We start from the raw sequence: 11,070 nt of genomic DNA on the forward strand, positions 1-11,070 counted from the left end.
AGTTGGGACAATAGGCAGAATATCATCTTAACCTTTCTGACAGCAACTGTACAAACAGGATCATAGATGAAAATCAGTTTTTATATGTTCCAAAGTAAACCATCTCATCACAATTTTCCAAGCGCAAAATTATGGATGTATTCAAGACTTTATTATGCCATATATTTCACCCAAATCGTTATTTGTGACAGCTATTTTTTGTACTTTAACATGATTTCAGCAGTTAGCTATGTGTATAATGTATATCAGCAAGAGTTTAAATTAGTAAAATGCTTCAAAAGGAGATGATGTAGAATTTTGTGTCAAATAGTAGCTATAGGATTGGATTAAAAAAAAAATAGGCATGTTTGTTAGCTTCTTGCTGTCATTGTTTTATGTGTATCTTTTTCTTATTAAAAACTTTGATGTTAAACAACTTTTCATATGAAATATTGACTGCCAGTCTGTTATCTTGTGGTGTTTTCACACAATACAAACGATAAAAGACTAATTTTATGCACAAAGTGTTTTTCATTTTAGTTACTACCTTTTGCTATCACACAGTTTACTTTTAATAGCAGTCCTTCTACACCACTGACAGTGTTTTGAGTGAAAAATTCTTCATAAGTTGACAACAGTTCTGATCCCTTTCCCACCTATTTCAAAATTCTTGATGATCAGAACTGATCAAAAGTCATTTAACAAAGTTCAGAACTGTTATATAAGAAACCAGAAGGATGAACAGTACTAGACAAAGTGATTTGCTGTGCTGGTTACAAAGCTCAGAAATTCTATAAGCAAAACATTCTATTAGATCTTTTACTATGAATGAATTGTTAAAAAATAAAATACAACCACCTCAAGGATAGTCTGAGGGGTTATTTAATTATAGAATAAATAAACTTTAATAAACTAGCAGTATTAAATATAGACATTGGTAGAAAAATTCCAATGCATTCAAGTAAAACTAGTAAGAAACAATTACTCCATGCATTAAAAAATGATTAGAATATATGACATTCAGTGTAAATGGTAACAAATATTGGCTGCAGGAACAGTAGTCATCGTGAGAAATGACAAATCTTTCATAGATATGCCTGCAAGGCTGTCTGCCAAGCATAAAAATTCCACTGTCTCCATTAAGTACATTTTCTCTGTTACTAGATTTTATTCCACTTTTGTTGCCTTCAAGTTCCATTAATACCCACTAACCAATTTTAAATAAATAAAAATTTATTTATGTGTTGTTAGGACAGATAGCTTGCAAGCTACCAACAAATTTACTTTCTAAACATAACATAATTAAAGCTCATGTCCATCCACAACATCAAGATATTTAATTTTTAATAGTACTGAAAATGTTTTATTTCACACATAAAACCTTTTGGTTTTTTTTCTCTTGAATGATCTGATACATCATTTACCTTCATGACATGATGTGCACAATATAATGTGCCTTTGCTAAATCTTCTTGTGTCCTCTTATGCTAGCTTCTCCTAGCCAGCTGCACTAATTTCTCTAAGAACTTGTAGTATGTGTACTTGATGTCAAACTCCATATCGTACCACAAGTTCACTGTAAACAGAGTGTTTTGAAAAAAGTAATATGTAAACCGTTTTTAAAATTCTATCAACATATTAATTGAGTGGTTTGAGTGTCTCCTGTACAAATGAAACGCTAAAAAAATATATATATCATGGAATGCAGTATGGAATAAACAAAAGATATCAAGAAAATTTAAGCACTGAAAACATAATCACAAAAATCACAAATAGCAACCAGTTAAATGTGTTACCTTAATTTATTTTTCTGATAATATCGATGGTACTTGTACTTACCTGCTATACAACCATGGGACTGTTGAACATGATGAAACCACATGGATGGCAAATATAGTACCTGACCTGCATGCACTGTCACTTCAACTGTCTGACAACGTGAATACTCTGGGTAATTTTTAAGATCTGGTTTCAGAGGATCAATAGGAATCCAAGGAACCTGGATTAAAAATCAAACCATCACATACATGAATGAATGAAAAACAGGTTAGTGTTCTGAGTTTAAATATATTGTCTTGAAGCCACTGAAAGGTTTCTCTCAAAGGAAATTTGTCAGTTGGAACATACACCAAACTCATTAGAATTTAATTTAATATAATGCATAAGGACTTTTTTTTCTTTTGCACACATCAGTACTTACAATGCCAGTCTCCTTATCCTCTTCAATTATAAATTCGTCCCCAATCTGCCTATAGCGAGCGGCTGGATAGTTTTCTGTTTATATTTGTTACAGAAACAAGTTTTAATAGATAATTTCATAAAATTTTCTCATGCATATGTTAAAAAACAAAAGACTAACTAGTAAAAATTAAAAGAATTTATAAAGTTCTAAGTGATGTATCTTTGAGGATTTTAGCACTTATATTTTAAGAGACACTACTCCATAAAAGGTTTCAAACTTTACTATTTTAAATGAATGGAATACTTAAAAGTAACAAAAGTAACAATCAACCATAAGGCACAAAGGGGAGATCCGTAGGAGGAATTAATGTGAAGGTTTTCGAGCCAGATATCACACAGTAAAGATTCTCATAGTGATCACGATGCACTGCAAAAAAAAAAATATATATATATCAAACAGCAATTATTCTGATTTAAAATATAATAATTCATTTATAATGAAACTACCTTGAAAAGGTTTATGCAAACTTTTATACAGAAGTGACAAAACTTGACCCGAGGTATTAAATTGCAAATTCCTTAATTAATCATATCAAAATTGTCTAAAATGTATCTAGACTGCTGTTATTATAGTGTTTCCATCATTTCCTTTTTAATGGTACGGAAAAATCTTTACTTAGTATGTTAAGATAATAAAAAAATGAACAAATGGCAAAGTTAAAAAGTTCTATGTTTTCCGGTACTTACTAGATGTCACAGCTCTACCATCTCCTATCCATAGGTTCACAGCATCTGGAGTTTTTCCTGAAAAAGAACCTTACTTAATGAACATTACTGAAAGATTTCACTATATTATTTTCTGAAGAAAATTTAGATTAAGAACAGTTGCATGCAAACTGCTTAAAGTGTTGTCCTTTCATATAATTTAAAATGTCTGCTCCACTTACTGTACTTCACAATATTTGAAAAAAGGAAAATTTAGCTCAAACCAAATCAATATACTGTAAATTAAAGCTAACTGAGACACACCGAGCTCTCACTGATTTGGCCCAATCAGAGGTTACTCTTACTAAGAAAAGCTTAATTTCAAGAGTGAGAAAAAGCAAAATTAAAAAAATAGATACTATCATTAATACTACAGTTAATATATTCTAAACAATAATCCATGTCTGTAATAACTAAGAACAATAACAGGATTTATATAGTGCACTCACTTCCCCACATGGAGGCAAGCTCAATGTGCTTTACAAGATTTAATGGGCAGTAGTAGGTAGTGATGTGGTATGACATCAGCAATCATGATCAGTAATCATACAACAAACATGCACAGTGAACATTGCCAGGAACATAAAAGAACATGGAAAAGAGAAAGTAAAAGTTAGGGTAAACTGATTACAGTAGGTATTTCTGGAAGAGATAGGTTTTAACTCACGACCAGAAACCATGTAGCATCTCCACTGTATGGAAAAACAGAGAAATGGGCCAGCAAAAAAGAAAGAGCATCAGCCAAATCTCTCCAGTCTGATACACGGGACAGCGAGAAAACTGAGAAGGGCAAAACGAACTGCCTTCCTAGGCTTGTAAAGTGACACAAGCACAGTTATAGCTTCCATGTCATAACCCAAGCATTCAATTTATCAGTCATTTAACAACATTGCACACCAAAAAGAGTAAAATCTGGCTTAATTTTATGATTTGTTTTGATTCTGGAGTTTAAGTTCTCTACCGATAAACCAGAATCTGCTTTATTCCCGTGTAACAACTATTCATGTGCATCCATGCACACCATATACATGACACACAGACAAGACATTCTTGCAAGACAAGTTTTTATTAATAGTTTCTTACCAAACACCTCTGTTCCCCATGCAGGTTGTGTGTCAATATCTGACATGATTGCCTGAAATTCATCTGTCAAGTTTGAGTTTTGCTTTTGGATGTAGAAAATACCCTTTGCTGAGTCCGGTGCCTCTAGAATGTCCAAAAATTTTGTGACAGTAAGGTGTCGTTCTTCTGGCATCACAAAATAACCTTCATTCACTGCATCTGCATATCCATTCGGTGTTACAGCCACAGTTACTCCCAAATCTCCAATTTCCTGTCTGAAGGAAACATAGAAATGGAACAGCAGCTCTTAAAGACTAACCTGAGTTATACCAGAAATTAAGCTCAAAGTTGCTGACTAATATGTGAAACTTGCAGCTCTGTCATCTTAAAGGACTAGTGAAGTACAAATTTGTGTGTAACGATTGGGTGAGGCTTCCCTTATCTTCCACGTTTGCACGGAGCACTATAGTCTGAATGTACACCTTAACAGGACAGGCAAAACTGGCCCAGACTGAGTGTGACCACCCAGAGCAGACACATTTTGCAGGACTGCCCTACCCATAATGCAAAACACCAAGAGCTGTGGACTTTCACACCCAGCTCTGCAGGATGGGAAATGACTTCTACCACTCTGCCAGCTTTGTAGCATCCCTTGGGATGATCATAAATATTAAATGCAACAAAAGACAACAAGAGGCGGTTGGGTGGGTGGGGGGGAATTGGTGTTTTACACCGTGTCAGCAACTAAGGCTATATTACGGCAAGCAGCCAGCCCTGTAAACAGATGCCAGGTGCAGAGAAAGAACAGCGTGCCCGAGACGAGAACTGAACTCAGGGCAGCCAACCTTCACTGTATTGGTGACAGGCGCTAACCGTTGCACCACCGGACCGCTAGGCAGGTGGGTGGGGCATTGATATTTTACACAGAGCGACAAGTAAGGCTATATCATGGCAAGGCAGCCAGCCCTGTAAACAAATGCTACATGCAGAGAAAGAACAGCATGCCCGAAACGAAAGCTGAACCCAGGACAGTCCACCTTTGCTGTATTGGTGACAGGTGCTAACCGCTGCACCACTTGACTGCCCAAAAGAAGATAAGAAAAAAGACAAAGGGGAAGAGGGAAGATAAAGCCCATTACCCTGTACCATTTTTGATACATGCCTACTAACATCACCATGCACAGAAAAGAGGTCAACACCACAGACATCAGGAGAGTGCATGGGTATGTCTTTATGGGGAAGACCTTGATCAGTGGGAGAGGAGGAAACACATTAGTAAGACATACTGAATCTTGGTGTTACCTTCGATGCATCATTATCTTGAATCTCACACCAGTGCAGCAAGTCCATCCTCCTTAAGATTTGCAGGATCAGTCACAATCGACCCTTCCTGTCAGAATATGCCACCAAAAAGCTCATGTTTGTTTTTGTGTTGTTCTGGATGGATTACATTTGCTAATCTTTCTAATGGCCTACTAGACAAACTTTAAAAGGGCTCAGGATAATGCCACTCTTGTTGTCTCTCATAGGTGAAAAGTGGACCATACTACACCCTCCTCCATGAGCTTGACTAGCTACCATTAAAAACTTGCAATAATTACAAGATCGTCACACTGTGCTGTTGTTGTTGTCATATGCCTTTGCCCCAGCATACCTACTTGAGCTACTGATGATGTACCATCTAAGTCAGGCACTTCAGTCTGCTTATATTGTTCTCCTCTCTGTGCCATATATCAGATGGGAGAAATTTGGTAGATGTTCCCTTTGCTTCTCAGGGCCAAGTGTTTGGAATTCTCTATGAACTTTGTCTACATTTCAAGCATTCAAATCAGGCCTCATCAGATCTCTTCTATATCTTGCATAATCAAGAGTATCTGCATTAATTGCATCTACATCTGCATTAATTGCCTCTACACAGTTTCTTTTCTTCTTTGGTCATGGTGTCATCTGTTTGCTGATACTTGTGTGGTTCACTTAGTGTGCAGCTCACTGAGCTTGTATCCACATGGGGAAATGTGTTTTACAAATGTTATTATTTATATTGTGAGGTAATGATTTTGACCTCTTTCTGTGCACAGTAATATTTGTAGGCATGCACGTATATTTTAAAAACAGATGAGGAGTATTTGTCAAGATTTGGGAAAATAGCATATTGCACAATCCTTTACTCCATTATTAGAAAATAGTTTGCACTACAAATCATTTAAATACAGTATCATGTATTGGTTTTAAAAAAGTCAACAACGCCACCAGAATAGTGATTCAGCAGTTTTGCTATTAACTACGTACATCATAAATTACACCATGTGCAATTATTTCTTACATAACTAAATGAAAAAGCACCTAAGATAGTCATGACTCCACTTCCTGAGTGCAGGCCACTGTGTGCTGAAGTCTGACAGAACAACTGGCTTATTTGAAGATACATATTGTCTGTAGAACTCCACTGGAGATGGGGTGTGACTAAGAACTGGTACAGCAGTGTCCAGGTACAGTTCTGAAGAATAAGAATAATTATATAATAATAGGAAAAAAAATCGGTTCCTTGAAATTAAAATCATTTAGTAAAACCTTTCTTTCAAGCAAGTATGCACACTGCTGATACAGATAATCTCCCAGATTTTAAGATATCTCGGATGCATGTTTTATATTTTCGAGTTACACTGTCACACCTTGATGATTATAGTTACTACTGTACTCTCATATGTACACGAGCCGACACCATACCTCTTGCCTCGCTAGCCAGATCGTCAAAACATTGTTCCAGTGGAGTCATTTCCTGATAGAAGAAAAAAAAATTAAAATCTTAGGATTCCAACTTCCTCTGAGTGGGTGAATAGTGAAATTAGCATATAACAAACGTAGTGCAACTTTTACTAAGTCCCTTGCCTACTCGTGTCTTTCTTTTTTGTGCCAATCCCCGTCTCCTTCCCTCCTACTCACACAGCGAGTACCCTCGAGTCGAACGACTGTCGTAGAAATGCGACGTACCTTCCGCTCACCCATGATACTTTAGATAAATCGTTGGCATTGTCGATCTAGAGTAGCTTCATTATTTTCTTAAATAGGTGTCTAGCACTAAATTTATTAATTGAGAAGAACTGTGAAGGTATGGGGAGAAGCATATGCGAGGTAGTTTAAAAACACAGACTGGAATTATTTCAGCGACGTCTTTTCTGCAGCGACTCATATATCAAGCAAACAGTTAATACTTAACCATAATGCTTGGTTAATACCTTGCTATTAATTGCCACACTAACAGATTATTACTGTAAGTGTAACATTGAGCGAGACCGTCTGACTAAATATAGACTGTTTTCCGCAATCCCGGATATGTAAAATGGTGTTCGGTCCTTAAATACTTCTCTTTAATGAATGCGTTGTCGTCGTTGCAACTATGACGTATATAATACACGTAAGGTGACCAGACGTTTCGAGGGCGAAAGCGGGACACGTGCCGATGATGGTGTCGTCACCGTCAAAGAACGCCGAAAAAAGTGATTTTTAAAGACAACCGGGACATTTGATGGACTTGCCAGAAAGCCAGAAAGCGGGACATTGGGCGTCCCGCCCGATGAACAGGCGGGACACGAGGTCAAAAGCGGGACTGTCCCGCCTAAAGCGGGACGTCTGGTCACCTTATTAACACGTTAACACAGACGTTTTAAAAAATCGCAGGACATTTCGTTAGAAATGGAACTTTTACTCCTATCTATAAACTGCTGTTGCAAATTCCAATGTGGCATTTAGTTACTCATGAAAAAAAAAATCTCTGTTAAACGAGCTCTGTTTTATAACTTTTGTTCTTCATGCTTAGACCAGCATGGACTTCAAAAGCTATTTCAAATCTGTAAGCCCAACCCTCAAACGGTCCAGATAACTCCTTTTCCTCCAACCTGCAGCAATTAGCGAATGGCCATGCAGAAACATTACAAAAAGTTTATATAGATCATGAAGTGATGGAGAAGTGTTAGACAATTTTAAATTTTATTATGTAAGAAAAATTAACTTAGATATTTTCATTGTGCATGGTTCAGTACAGATGTACATTTACATAAATCTCTCTTGCAAATGTGTGCACCCACAGGATTGCACACCTTCCTGAAAAAGTGCAGGCAGGAGACAGGGCGAAGGTGAAGACAGCCTTCCATCATTTTCTTCTGTTCACAAACTTTATTCTAAAAAGTTAAGCATTATGGCAAGAAGAAATGTATCTCGTGGACCTCCGTGACGGACAATTTATACTAACTGAACAAAGATGACAAAGGAGTAATATAGATATATGGCTTTTAATGACCTTTTACCTCAGTTTATCACAGATGATTGTCCCAGTGATACTGGTATAAGAGATTTCAACAATCAAAACTAATCATACTGTCAACAGAACATTAACCAAAAACTGTAAATAGTATGCCATTACACATATTAGATGATGATTGTACTTTACATAGGCCTGTTGTTAGCCCCCTCCACCCATCCCCGCAGGGCTTGAGGCATAGAAATTTGGAGCCAAGTTACCATATTAATCAAAAGCTTGGGGCCCTTGGCAGATGCCTCATCTGCCTGCTTCTAAGCATGGCCCTGCTTCTACTGCAGGGGTCACCAACCTTTTTGAAGCCGAGAGCTATTTCAAGGTTACTGAGTAATATGATATTTGATACAAACTTATATACACAATAGTATAGACAGGCCAGATATCAACACATCCCACAGACGACACACATGGTCCAGGCGGGTGACTTGGTGCCCATGGGCACTGTGTTGGCTACCCCTGTTCTACAGCACAACGAAAAATGTGGATATGCACTGTACAAACTTTGTGCAGCATATAAATTTATCAATTCCCTTATGTCACAACTTGCACATGTAAAGCAGAATGAATGACCAAGAAAATAGAGGCATGGAAGGGGTTAGAAAATCAAATTAGACAATGAAAGGAACAAAGAGACGAATGGCAGAGGTAAAGAAGGAAAAAGAAAACCAATCTGTCATAACAAAATATAAACGAAGCATTAATGAACTGCAAATATCCTCTGGGAATGCTACCATTTGGGGAGTGAATCGTGTGTCCAGATGGCACTTTGTTCAATCATCAACTATTTTTTTGAACCTTTTGCTAGGTACTCTCCCTGACTACCACTTGTTAAGAGTATATACAGAGAGACAAGCGAATGACTATCATTTTAATACCCTTTGAAAAACCACTCATGTAAACACATTTGTATATCATATACACAAATACACTTTTTTCTTTTAAATAAGTTACTTATATATTTGCCCCCTAAAAATTCAAACGAAAAAGATTGAAGATTTTGTCTCTGTGAAATGGACCCATCTAAAAATGAGACAATTGTAAATCCAAACACATACATTTGAAACTATGATGCAGTTACATGGGAAATTAAATAGTAGGCAATGATAAACAGTCCAACAAGAGCTAGTATGATGTAACACATGAGACGGCGATTGTTGCGGCCAGATGACACCATGTTTGAAAGACGATTCATTGTTCCTGTTAAAAGACCCTCTGCACTCCCAAAATCTGACACCTGCAACAAAATTCATCTCCAATATCAGACCTTGACAATAAAATGCAATGTCTATAGTTGCATCATGGAGCAAAAAAAGGTGAAAAGAGGATTTATGTCAAGGGGTACAACAGAAACATGAAGATATTTAATGCTGACAATAAGCAATTAAGATACTGGAGCAAAGCTTATCTCTAATGTCATAACTTTCTTATTTCAAATTTTTAAGATCATGAATATGATTATGAACAATTTAATGCTGTAACATATTATTAGGTGCTTGATAGCTAAATAATAATCTTGCAACAACCATCTTAACATTTTTAATTTTCAGCAATTGAACTTACCATACCATCTGCATAACGAACAGAGTCCTTTGAATCTGATTCAAGTTCCAAAGCAATCTGTGACATCAAAAATTGCTTTATTGGAGAGCCACTCAAATAAGATTTATTTTAATTAAGCAAAATTAAACCTACATAAGAGTCTAATTGAATGTGCTTTCTGATCTTAATGACTTGATGAAGTAAAACGATTTTTATCATAGAAAGAATGCACAATTCTCCTCTACAAACTTTGTCAGTACAAATACTCTATTATATCTCAGCTAAAATTCATCCATCTGCACTCCAGAAGAAAGAATTAAAGGACTGAAACGGTACAATAGATTATTTCCATATCCAGTCCAAAAACATGTATCACATTCATAAATGGTAATAAAAATATGAAACAAATGCTCCTGTAAACATCATTAAAGAGTATTCTTCGTTTAATGATTGTTCATGTAGCACATACCCCTCTGAGTCGAGAGACTTTGTTTGCTAATCCTTCAACGCGCAGTTGGTTTTCATTGTCAAGAATCTCCTCAGTTGTGGTCCCTTCAACAATTGTGCACTAATCAATGAAACTTATCCATCTTTCATTTCACAAGTCAAACAATAAATTACGCTAAAGAAAATAAATGCACGATGAAATGGTCCCAAGGTGTTCACTCTCGCACATACGTGATGCCTTTATAGTCTATATAAACAATGAGTATGAAAATATCATACACTGTATTTTTCTAAATGTTATCATTCTTTGTTAACAGAAAATAAGGCCATATAGGCATGAAGAAGAAAACTTAACAAAATGCATTCTATACGACTAAGCGAGCTCATGCAAATGAAAATGAGAAGCGTTTTAAAAATAATACTAAGTAGCTAAGACAGCATGGGTGGCAGGTTAACTGGCATTCCATTAATACGTTTCTCAGGCAGGTGAGATAACGATTTATTACACTGAAATCTGCAAACCATATTTTAAAGTAAATAATTAAGAAAACCAGGAAGCACCATTTCTTGCTTTGCTCCAATCTGCCATGTTGTCAAAACTATCATGGGGCACAACTGGAATCTACAAAATCGCAATTTTCCTGAAACGAAACGCGTAAGCAGCTTAGAGTTGTCGTTCCTGTCTCCCTTGTCCATCAAAATATTTGCGTTTCGGAAAGGAGTCGGGTGTTTCCGTCCGCAATCGGCTTACTGTACGCCGCTTACTTTCAAGTTGCCGAACGT

At 36.5% G+C, this 11,070-nt stretch overlaps 2 protein-coding genes across 4 annotated transcripts; both read right to left on the reverse strand.

The window, feature by feature from the left end:
- Positions 1 to 63: 63 nt before the first annotated feature.
- Positions 64 to 7,306, reverse strand: LOC112560917 (jmjC domain-containing protein 7-like). 3 transcript variants are annotated; one of them, XM_025233027.1, is made up of 9 exons: positions 6,930 to 7,306; positions 6,714 to 6,765; positions 6,330 to 6,483; positions 4,008 to 4,261; positions 2,907 to 2,963; positions 2,491 to 2,586; positions 2,179 to 2,252; positions 1,818 to 1,977; positions 64 to 1,554 (listed from the first exon to the last, which is right to left on the reverse strand). In XM_025233027.1, exons 1-9 carry the CDS (start codon positions 6,990 to 6,992, stop codon positions 1,466 to 1,468), a joined length of 999 nt encoding a protein of 332 aa, XP_025088812.1. In that variant the 5' UTR covers positions 6,993 to 7,306; the 3' UTR covers positions 64 to 1,465. The 3 variants fall into 3 exon arrangements, with proteins under 3 accessions (XP_025088812.1, XP_025088813.1, XP_025088814.1); XM_025233028.1 differs by having other exon boundaries at positions 6,978 to 7,157; XM_025233029.1 differs by having other exon boundaries at positions 6,876 to 6,956.
- A 953-nt stretch (positions 7,307 to 8,259) lies between these two features.
- LOC112560918 (BET1-like protein) lies at positions 8,260 to 11,026 on the reverse strand. The gene is made up of 4 exons (XM_025233030.1): positions 10,849 to 11,026; positions 10,310 to 10,392; positions 9,862 to 9,918; positions 8,260 to 9,535 (listed from the first exon to the last, which is right to left on the reverse strand). The coding sequence occupies exons 1-4, from the start codon at positions 10,874 to 10,876 to the stop codon at positions 9,365 to 9,367; spliced, it is 339 nt and encodes a 112-aa protein (XP_025088815.1). The 5' UTR covers positions 10,877 to 11,026; the 3' UTR covers positions 8,260 to 9,364.
- Between the last annotated feature and the right edge of the window lie 44 nt (positions 11,027 to 11,070).

Source organism: Pomacea canaliculata, linkage group LG3, assembly GCF_003073045.1.
Source record: "Pomacea canaliculata isolate SZHN2017 linkage group LG3, ASM307304v1, whole genome shotgun sequence".
NCBI classification, from domain to species: domain Eukaryota; kingdom Metazoa; phylum Mollusca; class Gastropoda; order Architaenioglossa; family Ampullariidae; genus Pomacea; species Pomacea canaliculata.

What these genes read in the sequence shown, in the direction of transcription:
- LOC112560917 (XM_025233027.1), bottom strand. Translation starts at nt 6,992, where the DNA reads ATGGGTGAGCGGAAGGTACGTCGCATTTCTACGACAGTCGTTCGACTC. An exon ending in TCTGGCTAGCGAGGCAAGAG is followed by an intron (nt 6,484 to 6,713) that starts GTATGGTGTCGG and finishes CTTATTCTTCAG; the next exon opens with AACTGTACCTGGACACTGCT. An exon ending in GTCCCATGGTTGTATAGCAG is followed by an intron (nt 1,555 to 1,817) that starts GTAAGTACAAGT and finishes CTCTGTTTACAG; the next exon opens with TGAACTTGTGGTACGATATG.
- LOC112560918 (XM_025233030.1), bottom strand. Translation starts at nt 10,876, where the DNA reads ATGGCAGATTGGAGCAAAGCAAGAAATG. An exon ending in AAGTCTCTCGACTCAGAGGG is followed by an intron (nt 9,919 to 10,309) that starts GTATGTGCTACA and finishes TTGATGTCACAG; the next exon opens with ATTGCTTTGGAACTTGAATC. An exon ending in TTCGTTATGCAGATGGTATG is followed by an intron (nt 9,536 to 9,861) that starts GTAAGTTCAATT and finishes ATTTTGTTGCAG; the next exon opens with GTGTCAGATTTTGGGAGTGC.